The sequence below is a fragment of the Centruroides vittatus genome, unplaced genomic scaffold, assembly GCF_030686945.1.
Source record: "Centruroides vittatus isolate TY-2023 unplaced genomic scaffold, ASM3068694v2 contig_1408, whole genome shotgun sequence".
In the NCBI taxonomy this organism is placed as follows: domain Eukaryota; kingdom Metazoa; phylum Arthropoda; class Arachnida; order Scorpiones; family Buthidae; genus Centruroides; species Centruroides vittatus.
In genome coordinates this window covers 222211-243945 of record NW_027120884.1, presented here as the reverse complement: position 1 = coordinate 243945, position 21735 = coordinate 222211, and the positions used below count along the sequence as shown (strand labels likewise).

At 26.3% G+C, this 21735-nt stretch overlaps 1 protein-coding gene across 3 annotated transcripts in view; it reads left to right on the top strand.

Moving 5' to 3' along the window:
- LOC136968165 (glutamate receptor 1-like) overlaps window positions 1–21304 on the top strand; it is a 63487-nt gene extending 42183 nt beyond the window's left edge. For 2 of the 3 annotated variants that reach the window (XM_067262127.1, XM_067262129.1), the window contains 10 exons: window positions 723–830; window positions 1170–1280; window positions 1403–1618; window positions 3011–3366; window positions 7149–7347; window positions 7455–7705; window positions 7809–7917; window positions 8657–8794; window positions 19419–19493; window positions 20044–21304. In XM_067262127.1, coding sequence (XP_067118228.1) covers window positions 723–830; window positions 1170–1280; window positions 1403–1618; window positions 3011–3366; window positions 7149–7347; window positions 7455–7705; window positions 7809–7917; window positions 8657–8794; window positions 19419–19493; window positions 20044–20139 — 1659 coding nt within the window. In that variant the 3' untranslated portion in view covers window positions 20140–21304. Of the gene's footprint in view, window positions 1–722; window positions 831–1169; window positions 1281–1402; window positions 1619–3010; window positions 3367–7148; window positions 7348–7454; window positions 7706–7808; window positions 7918–8656; window positions 8795–19418; window positions 19519–20043 lie in introns of all 3 variants that reach the window. The other variant, XM_067262128.1, reaches the window with a different exon arrangement.
- The last annotated feature ends 431 nt before the right edge of the window (window positions 21305–21735 follow it).

Below are 21735 nucleotides of genomic sequence, written 5' to 3'. Positions count from 1 at the left end.
AGTTATTTCTGCGAATTGATCTTTGTAAGAATATATTTTAAGAGAAGATAATGTATAAAATAGATATAAATTTAAAGAAAAAGGAATCATAATACTATACAAAAGGATTTCATGACAATATATTCTGCTCTTTTCAAATTCTATCCTTTTCTTAAATGTAAGTAATATGTGGTGTCAGGAGAAAGGATCGAGTCGGTTGCTAAAGCTATAGCAACGTTTTTCATTTTAACCTTTAAACTCTGGTGGCAATAGTAGAGGATGGCTGTTTTTACTTTCAATAAAATTGCTGGAAACTTCGTCTGTGAGAAAAAACATTCGCTGGATTTATGATGTCTCTTAACAGTTGCCTAGACTGTAGAAGAGAAAAAGCTATAAAAAGGGGTTTATAGGGAGCGAACAGGAAGTGACAGTTCCCGTATACACCGTGATAGATGCCATATTACTTACAACTTCTTAAATTTAACGTGGCAGGCAAACTAATCACTTGGTTCAATCAAAGAACTAATTTCAAAGTATTTTATAGCAATCTTTTGATTGAGGATCAGATTATTGCCAAGTATCGTTTAACGAAGTGGCATAACGTTTTTTCTCGATTTAGTAAATATAAGTTCTGAAATTAATTCCTCAATATAAACAAGAAGTTTGTTTAATTTTTAAACGTCTTTTTTTTCTTGTTTTGACGTTCTTGTTCTTTCTCATTTAATTTTATTTCTTGTTTACAGACAGAAATAAAAGGTTTAACTGGAAATATCTCTTTCGATGAATATGGTTACAGAAAAAATTTTACGGTGGATATTGTAGAAATGACAATTAACAGCGAAATGGTGAAAGTAAGAACATAAATGTTAAAATTTTAAAATTATTTTTAACACAAATAATTTCATTTTTTCTTTTTACTTTTGTCATTGGAGAGATTATTTAGCTTTTAATGTTCATGTTCTAATTGTTAAATGTTTAAAAAGTAAATATCTCTATTAAATATATAATTAAAATAATAAAATTTAAGAAAATTAACGATAAATTTAGGTATAATAAAAAAATAAGTAAAGAATTTAATGAGGTAGAGAATTGAAGACTTTTTTAAGGTTTCAGGTCTTTAAAATAAATCTAAAAAATTTTAAACTATTTAATAAAAAATGAATAAAATAAATATTTAATTATCGTTGCAGATAGCTCAATGGTCAGACACGAAAGGTTTGGAGTTAGTTCCTCCTAAATACAGGCGTGTACCACAGAATACCGGATTTGAAAATAAAACATATATCGTTACTAGTATATTAGTATGTATGTTGTAAAATGTTGATAAAATCTTAAAAGTTTTATCTGACAAATTGATATAAATACTGAAGTCGAAAGTTTTTAAGTAGTAGTTAAAACTTTGCATTTTATTGCGTGATTTTAGGAAGAACCATATTTAATGGAAAAAAAAGCCGAACCGGGACAAAATATGGAAGGAAACGATAGGTTCGAAGGATATTGCAAAGATCTCGCAGATTTGATTGCAGATAATCTAAAATTCAACTACATCTTGCAGTTGGTTAACGATTCTAAATATGGAGGGTTGGATCCAAATGCTAAAGGAGGATGGAATGGAATGGTTGGAGAACTCATTCGCAAAGTATGATGAATTCTAGATAATTTTATTAAAGAGTTTTATAATAAATTTGATTTATATATGTTCAGTTTTTATCGCCATTTAATATACATTGGATGGATATTTTAATGTCGACTAAATTTAAACGTTTCAAATTTTCGTCTTGCTTAATCGTTTTAATGTTAACAACTCGATATTTCATAGAACTGAAGATGAATTCGTTCTAAAAATATTTTTCTTTAATATCGTTTTTAGAATTTTAAATAAAAATTGCTTAAATAAATAAAAAATAAAAAATAAAACAAAAAAAAGCTTCTAAGAATAAACATCATATATTTTCATTGAAAATTTTACAATTTTTTGAAAAAATGACCGAAAAGATTAAAGTTCAAATACTATAAATATTTTGATAGGAAAGTTTAAAGCTACATGATAAATTCTCCTTAAAATTTATGACCAAGAAGCTTTCCTTTTTTGAAAAAAAATAATTTCTGTATAGAAGAAAGATTGATAAAGTAACGAAGTAGTCTGCAAACGGATTAAGAAGTTTCAAAGCTGCTGAAGGGCTGGACAAAGCACTCTTTTGCCCTCAGGAGGCTAAAAATAAAAATACATTTTATAAATAAATGTCATACGTTGGGTGACTTTAGTCTCATTGTCAGCTCGGTCTTTTGACGTATTCTTTGACTAAAAAAGCTCCCTTCAGTTTAAGAGATGGCATAATCCTCTTTGTTGATAAATTGCTGCTTGAATTCCTAATTAACTTTCGCAGACGTCTAGACTCAACGAATATTTATTAATTTCTTATATATTATAAATTTAATTAATTGAACTTTTCACACTTTTTATTCTATTTTTAGAATTTTCTATCGAAATATTAAAAGAGAGATCTTTTTTCATTCCAAATTATTGTTACTAATAACATACAGTAATTATATCTCACATAATATTCTTCTATTTTTTAAATTAATTATTCAAAATAATTGGAAGTTAAAATATAAAAATTTATTGTTTATGTGTTTGGGTATAAAAAATAATTATTTTAGTAATTAGTAAAACATATTTTACAAACTTTTATTGTTACAAACGTATAATATTTTACTTATTTTTAAACTTAATGTTATTAATTATTATACTAAATTAAAGTTAATAATATATTAATAGATTTTTTTAAGTAATAAATTTAGTCAAACAGTTTTTATATGAATTAAATTAAACTAAAAGGTAGTGATCTTGCTTCACTCTATACTGTAAAGTATATAAGTTCAGCGATAAAACTGTATTAAGGTATATAAAATATATTGTAATTTATCATATTAAAGTATAAATTTGTAGTTTTAAAATGGAAAAACTAGTGCTTAGTGAAAGAAAGAGTTTAGCAAATATTTTTCACGTAACGAATTGTTAATTTTTCAGGAAGCCGATATAGCCATTGCTCCATTAACAATAACATCGGCTAGAGAGAACGTGATAGATTTTACCAAACCTTTTATGTCGTTGGGTATCAGCATCATGATCAAGAAACCGGTAAATAGGAAACCTGGTGTGTTTTCCTTTATGAATCCTTTGTCAGAAGAGATTTGGATGTGCATTATCTTCGCCTACGTCGGTGTTTCTGTCGTCTTGTTTCTAGTCAGTCGCTTCTCACCCCACGAATGGAGATACGAAGACGGAATGATGGGACCAACGGCTTCCAATGACTTCTCTCTACAAAACAGTCTTTGGTTTTCCTTGGGCGCCTTCATGCAACAAGGCTGTGACATTTGTCCGAGGTACGAACACGATGCCTATATCATATCCACACTTTCTCTTCGCCCGGCCACAGCGAAATTAAACTTACAGTTATTTTAGAATTTAGAATTTAAAATTTAAACGTAATCTTACGTATCTAACTGATAATATTATCTTTAGATTATTTATAGCTAAATTTTAAATGTAAGCTTAAAATTTAATGTATAATATTAATTTCATTTGATGGATAAAATTTATAAATTTATCATAAACGAAAATCGTTTTAAAATTTAACGATTTGATAATTATAACCGTTGCACTGTAAATTATCCGTTTTATAAATTTTATCCTTCAAAGTTTGCATGATTATTTAATTTATATAAGCTATACTTAAAATGTTGTTGCAATTAGAGAGTGAATGCTTAATTAATTAGCAAATATCGTTTTATAATTTTTATTGTAATTATTTATAAATTAAATGTAATTAAATTATTATTTTTTTAAATTTTATTTCTATGTAGCCTAATATGAAAACTGATCTACTTTTCAGAGGAATTTTTCAAATACCTTCTCCTCCAGCAGCAATTTATTCTTTCTCATTTCCCAGTTTATTCGTTCTCATATCTGAAAGCCTATACCATTTATATTTCAAAAAGTAATTTATTTACTTTTGAACTTTTCTAGTGAATGATTTGAAAACTGAATTTAAATCCTTCGACAGAAATTCTTGTAAATCTTTCTCATTTTAATGCAATCAACGAACAAGATATTGTAAATTCAATTTTATCTAACTAAATTTAGAAAGAAAAATGAGTTTTTTTTAAAAACTATTTTCTATAGGATTTAGTATGTGAAAAGCAATGAAAAATAATATTCTTTCCACGGTTTTTCTTAAGTAATTGCTTAGTAGCAGTTATATTTATTATATTTTAGCAATTTAATAAGGATTTGTTAATTAATAACCAAGGATTCGCTCCCTATAAATATCAATTATATATCAATTTAAAAAAATATATAATATGTCGACTTTATATTATAATTATGTATTAATTATAATGTTAGATCTACTCATGACATTTATAATTTGTAATTTATTTCCTACGATTAGAATATTCGCCAGGTTTAATTGTACGTAATATACAGTATTCGTTTCGAAAATTTGCATGTTATATGCTTGATGATGATATAATAGAGCATATGAATTTATAATAATAAGATAAGTTTGTTTGCCTTGCCTCTAAGGAATGGCTTGTTATATCCATTTATTTTAAAGTGAATTTGCATGCTTGCTTTATATTTAATGGTCTGTGAATGTGAAGAATGTCGATAGCATACATAAGTTATGAATGCTAAAATGCAAACATTTCTAGTTATCTGCCTTAAGTTTACGTAGTTTATAAGTGTGAAAACGGATATAGGAATTAATTGATTCATATAAAATAGTTTCGTGGATTGATTACCTGGAAAGAAACGTTGTAGTCTTGTGCATGAGGCAATAGTTACGAAAGCCCAACAGGAAAAATTCAAGTAAAACAATAATAATAATAATAAATGGAATGTTGCTGGCAAACAGGAATGACAATTTTATTTCTGCAATGCCAAATGATGCTAGAAATAGTCTAAAAGATGGAATGTATTTTGAAATATTTGTATGGTATGAAACGTAGTGAAGTCGAGTCTGTTTTCTGAAACTGTTAAAATCACTCTTGATAATTTTTGATAATAAAATTATAATGAAGAATTCTATTAAAATATTAAAAAAGAAAACCTTTTTTGTTTTTGTTGTTTATCCTGGGGTGAGCCGCACTCTGTCTTCTATGGACTAATTAAAACATCTCACTTGATCATCCTTATCATGTAAGGATCTGAATTATTTAAATATATAATTTCAGTTTCTACATCATTAGCATGTCTGCTGAACTTTATATTTATTATTATATCAGTATTTTTCACATAAAAAATTTTTATAATAAATAATCAAGAGTTCTTACGATTAATTTCTAAGCTCTGTTGTTTAATTAATCATCTAACACCGTAATAATGATTTACTGTATTTCAAATAATTTTCTCTTAAAAATAATAAAAATTTATCTTAAATATGAGTTATGTTTTGAAAGTTCTTCTTCCTTGTATTATTATAAGTATCTTATTTTCACTTTAATGATTTAAAATTAATTCATTTTCTAAATTAAAAAAAAAGATATTAATTCGTACTCAAATATTCTAACAAAATGATTAATCAATTATTTCATAATTCTTGATGCAATATTATTTATTTTGTAAACATTGTGCAATTTGTATTATTTTAATTTGATTTCAACCAGCATTGAACATATTCGAGATTTCAAATTTGTTTACAAAGTGTTGCCATGTTGGGTATGCCAAGGCTGCAGCTGTTATTCCCAGGTAAAGCAATTCACTGTTAACGTATAGTTTTCCATTCTTTATATGTATATATGTATATGTAATAATAATAATAATAATAATAATAATAATAATGCTAATAATACTAATAATAATTTATTAAATTAAACTCACACATAACAAATGGGCACGTGTCACAGTCTTCGTTACATCCAGACGACCTGGGAGAATATTTAAAATAAGTAATGCTAGCCGAACAAGATAAGATTACTTCTCTAACGAGACCTGCCATCATCAGCGTTGTGAAGAATCTTCCAGTATTTAAAAAAAAAAACAACTCGAATGATCAAAGAAAAAAAAGTCAAAGACACACTTTGGTGGTAATTTAATGGAAATTAATGGTTAAGTGATATACTGTTCGGTGATTTAATGCACGAGGTATTTTAGAGTGACTACAAACTTGAATAAAAAAAAAGTATAAAAAAAAATAACAGTGAAACAATATACGAGTCCATTACAATCACCAAGAGAACGAAGAGAGTGGCATAACCTCAGGATAAATAACAAACATTAATGTTTAAAGAAAGCAAAATGTTTTTAAATGAATTTCTGATCATTTTAACCATTTTTTTTTTCAAGGACATTTTTCATAAAGAAATGAACTTTATTAAATTTTTACATATTTTTACTCACATTTCTTTGTAGACTGCTTTAATCTCATATAACTGAATTACATTTATATTGGAGAATAGAATGAATATTTTTAACTTAAAAAACAGTTAAAATTTTAATACATTTAAGGTGAAAATGTAATTACAGAAAATATTTCAATTTATTTTCTCGATAATTTTGTTTACATTTATGATATTTAACTTATTGTTTAATTGGTCATTTATTTTTATTAACCTTTTCTGCAATGCATATACTGTATTTTAGAATGCAGATAGTTAAATCGATGAACAGCTTTTCTTGTTTACAAAAATAGAAACATTTAATTTATTATTTGGCGCATGTATAAATCAAAATGATAAGTAATATTTAAAAATTTAATTTATATTGTTATAGTAGTTTATAAAAAAAACAAGTATAATATGCTAATTGATTAATCGAGCGATTCGAGTTTTATTTTACTAATTAATTATAATTAATTGCTTTAAAATTATTTAAATTCGTTCAATTCTAAAAATAATTTCCGTTTCTTTTGTATTCCTCACTTTTTATGCTACTTCGTTTGCAAAAACAATGTATAATTATGAAATTTCGAAAAACGTAGTGACGAAAATGAGTAGAGTTTGATTTATTTATCTGCTGAACTTTATGATGAATGCTTTGCTTGGAATGATGATTTTCGAATTAATATAAATTTAAATCTAGTCATTATGAAAATAATAAGTTTCGTCTTCGTCGTAGCGAATGAGATAAATAGCTTCGCAGTATCTGTTGTAACGTTTCTGTTTAGGTCGATTGCAGGTCGTATAGTGGGCAGTGTCTGGTGGTTTTTCACACTCATCATTATCTCTTCGTACACTGCCAATTTGGCTGCCTTTCTCACAATGGAAAGAATGGTAACGCCTATTAATTCTGCTGAAGACTTAGCCAAACAGACCGAAGTCGAATATGGTACTCTATCGTTTTCTTCGACGCAGGAATTCTTCAGGGTAAGACTTTATGAAGGGTATTTTCTATCGATTTTTAACATTGAAAGTGTTAAAAATAAGAATTTTAAATGTAACTAATGTAAGATTTTATCTCGTTATTCTGATAGCTTCAAAGCGCAAAAATAGCTGTTTATGCTCGAATGTGGGAATTTATGAATTCGAGAAAGCAAGTTTTCGTCTCTTCTTACGGAGAGGGCATTAGAAGAGTAAGGGAGTCGAAGGGAAAATATGCATTTTTAATGGAATCTACTAAGAACGAATATATTAACGAGAGACAACCTTGCGATACGATGAAAGTAGGAAGAAATTTAGATGCTAAAGGATACGGTGTGGCAACACCTGTTGGATCTAATCTCAGGTACATGTTATATTTACAGACATTTTAATATATTAAGTAGTATTCTTTTTTAATATAATTCTGATTTAAGTTGTAGAATTTTAATTAAATGGGCAATTTTTAGGGATCGTTTGAATTTGGCTGTTTTGACAATGTTGGAGAAAGGAGATTTAGCTCGTTTGGAAAATAAATGGTGGTACGATAGGAGTGAATGCAGAAACGGGGATAGTAAGGTAAAAAATGGATAAATTTTAATTCTGCTAGTAAGAAAAGCCTCAAGTTATATCGAATTAAACTTTAAACCTTGTTAATTTTCAATACTTAATTTTTGATAATAAAATGCATAATAATTCAAATTTCACAATTTTGAAAATTACACAAATATTACATTAACTGTTTAAATAAACTGTGTAATGAATAGATGCTTGCGTTATTAAAGTATTTGTTCGTATCAAACATACTACTTTGTATACAGTTTAAAAGAGATTTACAACGTAATATTTATTTCGGTATACACATACGTGTATGAATTTTGGTAGTTTTATACAAAACTCACTAATATATTGGCATATAAATTTATTCAAAGTCTTATTCCCTGTTTCCATAAATCTCAATGCACAAAATATTTCTGCATCGGAATGGGCTGTCGTTGTGAACAAATGATCCACTATACAGAATGGATATAAATTCTTTCTCATGTGCATTTTTGTATGTTTTTGCCCACCGGACCATCTTAGCCACCATATTTTAGCTACAACAAATTATGATGGATGGTGCATCAATCTCACTGCACCAACATCCAATAACAAACCATGATTGATTGATGCAGCTCTTATTTTGACTGTTGTCTTACTTTCAGTTAATATTCTTATTGGGTTTATCTTTAGACACTAAACTTATATTGGAAAAAATATATAAACTAAAATAAATATTTTAATGCAAAACTTTAAACTTTATCGAGTTTCTTTTCAGGAATCTTCTCAAAACGAATTAACGTTAAGTAATGTGGCCGGTTGTTTCTATATATTGGTTGGAGGGTGTATATTAGCCCTATGCGTAGCTACAATTGAATTTTGTTATGTATCCCAGATTGAATCAAATCGATCAAAAGTAAGTTAAATTTATAAAGATTTCGATAATTTGGCAATAAAATTACTTTATATTTGTAAGCTGATAGTAATTTTTAAAAATATACTCTACTTAGCTTAACATAAATAAACTACAGATTTTTAAATTAAAATTTATTTTAATTGTAATATTTATTTTCAAAAATTATGTATGCATAAATCATAAAGAAATATTAATATTCCTCTTTAAATATTCCTGATAAATATTAGAATATTTTTAAATTGTTAATATGAAAAGAAAAGAAGTAGAATATTCGTAATTACTATAATTCGAAACTGCGGGATTACTTCATTATATATATTCTTTAAATTACATAAAAGCAAATTAAGAAACAAAGAGAGATTGTTAGAGAAATCCTATTACACAAATTCATTTCCTGAAGAAATTGCCTTTCTAGAAATCGTTTAACTCGATCGCAAAGTATAGTGAGACGGGTTAAAGTCGAGACTGTAAGAGATATTTAAAGAATGAAACAGGATTGACAGTCTTGTTGCTTTATCATGCAAAGGCAGAAGATTGCTGCTAAGCTGATTTGGCTTATAGTCCATATTGGCTATTTGAAGTGCAAGAGACAAAAGTGTGCCTATCAATAATGGACTGTGAATGTCAAGATATAATGTAAACAGTCATTCTCCAACAGATGCCATCTTTCTCGACATTGACACATTCGCTTTTCGTTCTCTCTCGTTTCATATTGGCACTTAACATAGAATAATATTTATTTTGTAATTGAGAAAAATGCTTTCCTTTACATTCAAGTCTTTTTTTTTCTATCTTCCTAAATCATTAACTTTTTTAAATTCTCAATTTATATTTTAAAACTTAAATTTGATCGCATTATCTAAGTATTTTCAAGAAGAAAAGCAGAATAATTTTACGTGTAATTTCATAATTTACTTTTTGATTTGAATGATGATAATTTTTTAAATTTACATGTATACTTTTCTATAAAATTTATGTAGGTTTGAAGTCGTCCCATTAAATATTTATAGTATCTATAAAGTAAATAATAATTAATTATCAGATATGAAGCGAAGATTGTTGTTTCGAATTAAGCAAATCTACTTTTATAAAATTTATGTAAACAATTTAAAAACATTTAGGCGTAATATTAATTAGGAACTTGCAAATTTATCATTCTTTACGGCCATACAGCATTCCATACGGCCATCTGTTTGTAAAAGTTAAATTAAGAAAAAAAGAAAACAATTTCATTATTTCTGTTATGGATCGACCTCAACTTTAGAAATGCGTTGCGTAATATTCATCATAAAAATTAAAATTGATTAATGAAGCGCAATGATTGTTTTAAAATAATTAAAATGCAAATTGTCTCATAATTAACTTACGTTATATATGAAAATGCATTTGTTTGTTTGTCAGAATCATTTGCCTCGTAAGTTGTAACTCGTCCAATTGAGTTAATAAGGAAAATAGTGAAGAAAACGTAATAAATGTTTTCATTACTACTTTCTTCATTAGCCAATTTAATGACAGAATATTTGTAAGTAGAATTCATCTGGATGGTTATTTGGGAAAAAAGCATCATTCAGAGAAGACAGAAAGTGTTCATTATCAAAGTGTTCACCTAATGGATCTATTTTCTTTGTTGATAGCTTTACTTTTATTTCTGTTTTTGTTTGTTTGCACCTATTAGATAAAAACAGTCCTATCAAACAGATATTTTCTTTGACTCAATTTGCGATATTTTTCTTTCCATTCTTTGTTCCATATAAACAAGCTTCAGTTATTTTTGTCAGATCAAATAGATATTCTCTCTTCTACTCCAAGAAATTCGATCTTTAGAAATTCTTTCTAGCAAGTTTAATTAATAATTAAATTAATGCAACTTTTAATAAACTCAAGGAAATTTATTTCTAAAAAGCGAAACCGATCAAAAATCGCTTGTAAATAATCAAACGTAAAAGAAAAATAATAAGAGAGATGCATTATACATTAACGAAAGTCATGATTAATAAATGAGGAAACTAAATTCCATAATTCAGTATTAACTAAGAAATTGCAGTAATTATGCATGATTGTAAGACAAAGTCTAATTTATTTCAAATAGGTTTTTAATACTTTAGTAAACGCTCTTGACTCTAATTAATAGGAATTCAATAAAATATTCTTGTATTATTATGCGATTTTTCACTACCTTTAATTATATGAATATTTATTATTGAGGGAAACGAGAAATCGGTTTATTTCAAATAAATTTTGCATTGAAAAAATTTCTCGACAAAAAGACTAATAATAGTTGTTTCTTCTCCTATCAAGTATCTTCAGATTTAATAATAGAAAAGAAAATTCCAAATTGATAAAAAATAATCATATTTAAAATTAAATTATTCCATTATTATTCGAAATGAAAGTAAATAATACTATTAAATTACACATTAATGATGTCAAAAACATCAATACATTACTTTTATGTAGTCATCTACATTTATAATAATGATTGCCCCGTTAGAGAAATATTTTATTGAAAAAATAATTAAAATCTATTAATTCTAAATTCAAGGCACATTTATCAATATTTAGAAATTAAAGAAAAATATAGAATGAAAGATATTATTAAAAATGAGGAATTTATTATATATTAAAGATAGTAAAACTTTTTGTCCATAACATAATATGCAAATTAATTCCCCCTTTTTTATTTAATTTAAAAATGCGTATGCCTATTATTACTTATAACAGGCTTTTTAAATTATTAATTTAGCTTGTAATTTTTAAAATTTTTTAAATTAAAATTTTATGAAAACGATTTACTTTGAATAAAGTTTTTATAAAGAACAATTAGAAATAGTAAACCATTTAAAACAAGAAAACTGAATGGCACATATTAAGAATCATCCTACCGCTTTGAGGAATAAGTATAATACAGTTTCTTACTTGAATTTTTCCATTTTAATTTAGTATTTAATGAAATTACAGCTTTATAAAGATGAAAATTTAATAAGAATTAGTATTTTAGAGAATTTTTAAGGGAAACTAGACATTTTAAATACAGCCGAGTTTATGTCAAAACTGAAAAATTGACGATTGATAGATTGAGTTATGGGCTATCTACTAAAGCGGCAATATTTTCCAGATTTTCTGTGGTAAACTGGCCCATATTTATATGCTAGATACGAAGTAAATCCAGAAAATTCCACGCGGCCAGCTCGTTTGTGAGGCGCGAACCCGCGACTAACTACCAGTGTTCAGTGGTTTGTATCTACTCGGAACTGAGAAATGTGAGTGAATTTCTTCGATTCAAACAGTCGGGCGACAATCAAGAAAAGACCGTGTCAATTATGATGAATGCACAAATAGGGATTTCAGATTTTTTCCAATAACCTAGATACAAAATTTTACATCTGAAATCCATCTGAAAGCAGTTTTGACTCATGGGATGTGAAATAGCATCTTTTTCTTCATTCTCTGTGAAAGTGCATTTTTTCAGTTTCTACATTTTGGCTGATAATTTTATAAAAATGGTGTTAATTTTTTAAATAGCTAATATAATAATAATTTGAAAATTTAAATAAAAGTTAACTCAGTTAATTGGCATTACATATGTCGTTTGTGAAAAGGACAATAACTGATGTATCAATTGATAGTGTTTTAACATTCGAAACTTCTTGCAATTATTATAATAGTATATTTAGTTTCATTTAAAATTTTGAAATTGCTATTGTAACTATTTTCCACTATATATTTGTAACCACATACATAAATGCTGTCACACCTTTTTGAATAAAACATGGAGGTAATTTAATTTCTATTTAATGAAATGTTCAATTTTATTAAATTAACTGCCTGATTCAAATAAATATTAATTAAGAAACCTTAATAATTGTATAATATAGATAAATTAATATAATATATTGTCTTAACATAGGCCTAATAATGATTGATATTGTAATTATAGTAATGAGTAGAATTTCTTTACGTAAGATTGTATAAATTTATTATATAAAACTCTTTAATAGTTAATAATCATTAAACTATTTTTTAGTAACTTACAGCTATTATAAATAATCTTTGGGGTAATCATTTTAGAAATTGCTATAACTTTGCTAACAACTGGATTATAACTAGTTTTTCTTAATTCTCCTCATTGAGAATTTATGTTCATTCGATAAGTTAGAGAGAAATGCCAAAAATCGTTAGTAATTTGAAGTGATCCGCGAGAAATTATAAGATCAAATTTTATCAATCAAATAATATCGATGATTCTTTTTACCTTACTATCGACATTATCTTGATAGATGGAGGGCCCTGTTTGGGCTGTCTTCACAGATGAAATTATCAGATCATGTTCATCACGAGAGAAAAAGAAGCCGAATGTAATTTCGAAATTTTTTCTTTCCTTACAAACTGTTTTAATGTTTTAGTGAGGTTTCATAAAAACAAACTATATCTTCACCTTTATAAAATTTCATTTAAATAATTAAAATCGATTGTAAATGCGTTTTCTTGAAAGAAAACTTATAATTTAAATTGCATAGGTTATTAATGTCAGTGGTTAGATGTGGCCTCATTCTCTCTCCTTCTTCTAATTAGTTCAATTAAAATCGTATTGGCTGTAGGGGTGAGAAAGACATTCGATGATATAAACCTGATATTTTCATCAACATTTTCATTATTATTTTAGATGTAACTTAAAACAATCATTACAACTGTTCTTTCGACAGCATTATAATAGTTTTAGTGAAATATCCATATAAAAATAAATGAGAGTAAGAATATATATAATATAGACGAGCAAAAATTATTATAATATCGTCACAGGGCTGCACGTTTTAATAATATTTTTAATTTACAGTAGAGACTCGTTAATTTAGAATACTGTATTGTATATGCTCTGGATCTCAAATCAGTAACGTCTTTCCCCCTGTATATCATACTTTTCCTGATGACAACGGTGTCATTTATGTGACTCCATTCTTGGGAAAACTTTTGAATTGAAATGACGTGATAAATATATAGTTAATCTGGGCTTCCTGCCCTTAAAGTTTTCATATCCTGTCTTGATTTTCATTTATCTAACCCCCGTTCTCCCCGAAATTAAGGAAGGACAGGCAGACACCAGTGGGAATTGTAGACCTTCTACAATTCCCATTTGTGTATACAATTTTTGGGACATTTGTAAGTATATAATTATTGGGCCCAATAATTATATACTTGAACGATGCAACTAGAAATTATTAAATTTTGTTACTAATAACATTTAGTAAGAAAGTAATTGTAAAAAATAATAGTAAAAGCATTTAACATTGTTCTGTACCTTACAGTTCTTAGTAATAGTCTTTGATGGACCCAATTTTGCTTATCTTAATGGAAGTTTTTCTTTTATATTTCACTCTATTTTCTTGTAAATATTTTTCTCTTTTCTCAGTAAATTTTTGGCAATTGCTGTATTTTTGTTGCAAGAAAAGACATTTGTAGACAGTTGTAAAGATAAAACCGACAACACAATTTTTCTCTTTTCTTTACAACTTTTAGAAAATCATATTCGATCATTTTTCTTACAAATTCCTAAAATCATGTAACAATTCATCTTACCTTAAATTTTTAAAATATAAAATATAAATATTTTGTATTATAATTCTAATTTAAAAAATGTTTCTAAAGCTCTATTAAACTTCTAAAGTTACATTTAAATATTCATAATGCTATTGCATATTCACATAAATGATTAAGTTATGTAAATATTTTACAGTATTTTCTTTACAGAAATTCACAATTTCCATGTTTTCATCTAGAAAATTTTCTGTTTTTAAGTCCATTCTTTTCTGTTACTTACTCTTCTAACATTACCATAAATTAAAGAAAGTAAATAATAAATGTGCGTTAAAATATCTATTTTCTTTAGTTTAGAGTCATAAATCGACGTAATAAATCAGCTCCTTTGTATTCGAAGTAAGATTTATTCATACATAAACATGACATTTGATGAATTGTTTTATGCGAAAGTGTTGAATAAGTCGATTCACTTCATTCATACGAAACATTACCCGCAGCTTATTGCTGAAATTCTTTCAGCATGATTCAAGGAAACTTGGCAATATTGAAAACAATAATTTCAACTTTCGAGACAAATGATTCGTATTTTTTATATCAAAACACACTTTATTTTTTCTGCTTCATTCATGCTCCCTCTGTCTTTATAAGTTTACATAGGACTTTCATGTTAGTACTGGTGTATAGTGTTCCAAATCTATGTTATATCTACAAAAATTAATTTAATTGTTATGAAGAATTTTAAAAAATCAATAAAATATTGACTTTAGAAATTTGAATTTCGAGTAACTTATGTACAAAACTTAAAATAAAAATTTTAAACATCGTATTCTTTTAAAGAAATATTTTATATGTAATTTGCTCTATACAGTAAATATTTATAAATATAGAAAAATATTGCAAAAATTAAAAATAAAATAATACATTTTAAAAATGTTAAAATGTTAAATAAAATGTTATTTTAAGGGTTTTATATAATCTTTATATTGAGAAATTTGACAAAATTCTGTATATTAGGCTAAAATTTTCATATTGTAGACCTATTCATTCCCACTGACGTCTGTCCATCTGTCTGTCCTTCGTTAATCTCGATAACGGAGTTAGATAGCTGAAAATCGAGACTAGATACGGAAAGATTATGGACCGAGATTTCCGTTAACTATATACGGATTTCGGAAGACGCGAGACTTTTTTAAATTAAAGGGTGATTCATAAATTACAGCCCGGAGTTGTGACGGTGTTTTTTTAGTTTTCGTTTCGCTCGAATACGAAAAATATTAATTGTTTGGATGAAATAAAAACAAGATTATGTCTTTATAAAAGAAAAGTAATTGAAAAGTTGAGAACTCGATATTGTGATTAATAATTATGATTACTCTAGTATTATAACAGACATTAAATATTAATTAATACAGACAATTAAATTCCCAAAATAATTTAATTAAGTTCGGAGAGATGCCGAAATATCATTTTCGATCTGATTGAATTTCGATACATTTAATTTCTCTCAAAACGAGTGCGTTTGCCATTTCATCAACTTAAAACATCATAGTTAATCCCGAAGAGATATTACTCAACATTTGAATAATTATTAACGTTACTAATTCCAATAATATTCTAACGAATTTCATCGGAGTGTAAAGCAAGCCACCAATAGTAATTTATGACTGAAACAAATTGAAATATATAACATCTTAATTTTCGTACTGCCAGAGACATTTATAGCCTTTTATATATCGGCATTTCATACCGTACGTTAAGGGAAATCCGTTATAAATTCGAAAATATTATCAAAACAATAAAGTATTCGATGCAATATCGAATGATAATGAAGAAATGATTGACGATATTTTTAATTTTCTGTCAGTTACCGTTATAAGGGTGTGAAGTTTTTCACTTTATAAAACTGTTAAAGCTGTATGATAATATCAAGAATGCGAGTATTGTGAACTTATAACAAACATCGAACTCCCGATTATCCTTGCATCGCCAAAATAATTTGTCTATTTTGACCACGGACAGTGAAAGGAAGGAAAGTTGTGTACACATTATCAGTGCACATGCAGTGATCTTTCAAGCTGAGCTGACTTTTCATGAAAAGGTTTAAAACGTGCAAGGGAGTTGACTTCAATTTAAATACGAAAATTTAGAAATTTATTGATACACGCAAAAAGACACACTTATACGCTATAAAAAGTTTAAAAATACCCTACTAGTCTTAAAATTAAATTACAAATAGATTAATTTAGGAAAAAGATGTAAGAATTATGCTTAGAAACGTAACATTTAAATTTTTATACTACATATTTAAAAATATTATTTAGCATGACTTGAACTTTAGAAACTTGGGGGTTGTTATTCACAATAGCATCACGTTATAACGAGGTTGAGCTGTATATATACCCGTAGTTAATTTAAAACCTCTAAATAGTATTTTTTTTTATAGTTTCGAGGGTTATTTTGGATTATCCGTGTTTTCCGATTTTCCATGCGCTAATTAGCACGGATAATCAGGAGTTCGGTGTATTTTCGAATTTAAATTAGCAAATCCGACTGAAATGACATAAAAATACTTTCTCGTAATGTAAATATTTCTCAATACTAGTGCTAAACTTCTGTACCAATATTTAGCAAATGATACGTATCGTGAATATTATTTTTAAGAAATTCGCAAATACAAATTCTGTGAGTCGTTTATAATACTTTCTGAATGTATCAAATGACGCATAAGCATACTTATTGGATGGATGATGCCAAAAAATGATTCCTTAAGGATTAATTTCGCCGACAAAATTCTACATTCTATAGACTATAACTTATAAGGAGTAATGCAGAATGACGGATTGACAGATCAATGTTAGAAGCTCAAACTGTATCGAAAATTAAGGCTACATTAAATTATGATTTTTTAAAATTAGGTATCTTGACTTCGTTTCGAAATTTAAACCTATTTCAGTTCCACTCGGGATGTATTCAGCCATCGTTTTTTTAGTCTATCATTTACACATCTGAATCAACCAGATGGATTCTTAGTAGAAATTACGACTGATGTATACAGCACACGTCACTTACGAAAAAAAAATTCATTTTATTGGAATTTTTTGTTTAAATTAGTACAATTTTCCTTGAATTATCTGCATACATAAAGACATTTTATCTAATTTACTGTATGAAGTGTTAAAAGTAACAAACATTCCTGCGCCACATTGAAAATTCTGCTGTAAGAGCACTTTACGACGAATTTTCGTCGTAAAGTGCTCTTACAAATGTGTTCTTATTCCAGTAAACGAGTTAAAATTTTATGCGAAATAAATCTGTAAGTTTCAATCCTGACAATTATATTAAAATATACTTTTATATGCTTTCGGACTTTTCGTTTCAACCAATAAATCGCATCGAAACTGAATTATTGTCAGTTTCGATGCTATTAATTGGTCATGTAAAACATATGATTTTCATCATACGTGTTTTTCACATACAGTTGGTCTTTAAAAATTCATAACTATAAGAAATTTTCAATTATATTTATACTAAATTGTGATTTATCCGCAGAACTTATTCCTATAATTAAGTATCCAAATTAAATTAGCTAGAATATTGCTTTTAAATTTTCAATTATGATGAAGAACTGATAATAATTATTTATTTTGTTGGTTCTTAAGATTATTTTCTAAAACTTGTACTTTCAAGTTGCAGTTTTATACGTGTATAAAACAATGAATTTATTGTTTCTCGTTATTGTATGAAGAAAAATCGCTCTTGAACACAGAGAATTCAATAAAAAGTTAATTTCGATATTTAATTTTTGCATATTTTGATTCATTCAGAAAATAAATTTTTTGTCTCGAATTACACAAAATTTACGAATTTCATGCTTTGATGTTCAAGTTCTCATTTCGGAATTGATTTATATAATTTATAAATCTCTCTAATTTACATTTTTATTCGAAATTTCTGTAAAAATATTCTAAATTTATTCTAATATCTAAATTTATATGTAATAAAATATTCTAAATTTATAAATCTCTCTTGTAATTTATAAACTCTCGTATCTTTATGAGCACGTTCTCATTTTTGAATAGATTTATAAATTATATAATACAAGATAAAATAATAATTTATATAAATATCACACTTTAGAACCTTAGGAGTCCAGGAACAACACTTTAATGGATAACTAACGTTTTCGACCGTACCCGGTCTTCCTCACGTTTTTAAACCAGTACGATTCGAGCGTGGAATACAAAGAGTAATATTTAAAAATTATTTTTAAAAATTGATGGTACGTATGGAACACGTGTTCAAAAATTATTTTAAAATCTATGGAACAATCTAAGCGCGTGTAGACAACTTTTATCCATATATGTTAGAATGGAGATAGAAACAGTCAATAATAAGATATAAATAATGGTATAGAAAAAGGTTGCTAACTGCTGGTGTTGCCCGTTTTTTCATAACAGTACCTCCGAGTGTTGTTGTTACTACATTCATAAGCTTCTAGAGTGTGATTTATACGTTCCAGTAATTCTGCAAGAAGTTGTTTTAATATATAAATATCTTTGATAAAAATGAAAAAAAATCATAAAATTCGATTTAATTTTATATTAATCACAATGGAATATTATAAATTAATTTGAAAATATACTTGATTTTTATAATAATAATAATAATAAACTGCAATTTAATTCTAACATAAGTGAAATTTTTTTTATAGATTTTAGTATTTTATATTCAGCTTGTTTATTATTATAAATATTTTTGTTTTAAATTTTATAAATGATTAATTACAATTAATTTTTCTTATAAATTACTCGAAGTACAAGAACTGTGTTAACAATGGGTTAGACAAGGATGGAACTTTATTCATAAATTGATAATAGTTTGAATATTGAAATATAGCAAAATTGTCGAATATATCAGCTATATTTACAGAAAATTGTGATAGTAAAAGTATGAAAAGTTGCATGTTAAATATAATAAATAACATTTAATCGAATGCCAAAGAAATACGTGAGGTAAAAACATAATTCATGTTTGAAAAAGACAAACAATTTACACGAGAAAAATAAATAATAACGTTCAAATCTTTCAGGTGAGTCTAATGGAAGCCATGAAAAATAAACTACGAATGTCCATAAATGGTGATTTAGAAGGAGAATGCAGCAGGGTACGAACAGGGTCCATTTAATTCGGTATACCAATTTCAATTTTTATTTCTTTAGTACTTTACGTAAGTGGAAAGTGGTCCACTCGATTGTAATTTTTCGTGATAATTTTCTGGAAATTTTCTCTAATTTTCAGCTTAAGATATTTTTAAAAAACGGTAAGGAAATTTTACTTAGTCAGAATTTAATTATTTTTTACTAAAATTGAAGAGAAGATAAAAAATTTTTCTTCTTTAAAACTGGTGCTCGATTCGTTAGCGAATAACACTAGAAAACAGTTCAAAAATATTCAAATAAAATTTGGAATTGGATAAAATAAATATAGAATTATATTTTTAAGTATTAAAAGTTTTCATCTATAAACGATCGTTGCCTAAATTGTTAATATTTAACAGTTTATTCGCATCTTTTAAAATAAAAGATTTCAGAATGTAAAGCTTAGCATATACAGTATATATTATTAAAGAGGAGAAAATATTTTCAGATAATATAAAATCCTCTTCTTAGTAAAAAAAATGGTATAAATGATATATTATTTAATAAATTTTACAGTTATACACGCCAGCTTCTCACAGCATCGTAGCGGATGGAGTTGTAGATGTTCAACACTTATCAGCACGTTCAGAAGTGAGAAGGCGTTCAAAATGAGCTTTTTATAGATTAAAAAAGAAGAATAAACTCTATCGGAAAAAAATAATTCTTAAAAAAATATATATAATTTACGTATTTCCGAATCATTTAAATTTTAGTCAACAAACAGTTGTAGTTTTGCAGATTTTAGAAGAAAAAATAAATAAATAAATAAAACAGGAGAAGAGAGCTTTCCACGTTTATCTTCAGAAAGTCAAAATTACTAATAAGATATTGGTGCTAAAATTTTAATTATTAAACAGTGCAAAAGCATATCTATTATATATTGTATCACGTATACTAATGTCAAGAGTTCTTCTGACGACCCGACTGCTTCTCCATTAAGTCTTTATCTCCTTTTTGAATCATTGTAAAGAAGACATTGTTTTGTACAAAAAAAAAGGATTATGATAGATTAGAAAATAGCATCAAAATCTTATCCAGTTGGAAAGAGAATCTGTTATTTGTTAACAAAAAAAGAAAAAAAAACGTTATGAGATTTATTCTACAATTTAGAATATTTCGCAGATTTCTGTAGATGAAGAATATTTCCTTGTAATAAAATTTAAATGATCTTTTTTCTTATATTTGCAAAATTAATTTTACAATTCGAATATATTAATAAATACAGTCAAATTGTCATATATCGAGAAATAATATTATAAACGATAGAAATGAATTCGTTTACAAATGAATTTATTTATTTTTAAATAATTCTTTATTTTATATTTACAAGTGATTACATTTGTATTTTTTTTTGTTTTGTTGAAAACAAAAATCCTGGATAAGAGTACACGATATTCCATTTTCCGAATCACTGAGTTGCAACATTCTTCTTTCATACTTTCTCTTTGAAATTTTCTTTTAATTTTATCGCATATTTTTCAAAAATATTCGCATTTGTTATTATTAAGAGCAAACTTGTATTTTACGTGAATTAATTTCGAATTTAATCTTTTTATTTGCTTCTTTTCATTCAACAAGAAACCAAATTAAAGCATTTATGACTCTGTTACGTATATATATTTTTTACAGTAATTTTATTCAAAAATGCGCATAAAAAAATTTAATTACGTATTATTTATGCTCTCTTCATCTTTTACGTTAAGTTTTAAAAATAATTTTCATTAAAATATCACTTTAAATACTATAAAAATTCAAAAAATAAAAAGCAACTTGTTCTGACAGATTTAATATTTTTCTTCGAAAATCATTTAAATTCTTTATTTTATTTAACATATTCATTTGAAACGAGTATATTGTTATTGTTAAACTAGAATTTAAATTATAATGATTTTAATTAATTGAGTTTTTTATCACCGATCGAAAAATTATTTATATTTATTGATTAAAAAATATATATATATCTTCTGAAATTGTTTAATATTCTATGTATGAAAGATTTTAAAAAATTTACTGTTCTTATGCAATATTGTAGATTATAATGAATTAAAAATATTATTTTATCAAGAATTTTGAATTTATTAATATAAGTTTCTTTGATATAATCGATTTACAGAGAAATATCTAAAATCGTAACTCGAAATTTATTCAAAATGGACGAGTGATAACGTTTTATATGAAGCTAAAATTTAATTAAATCTTACAAGCTTT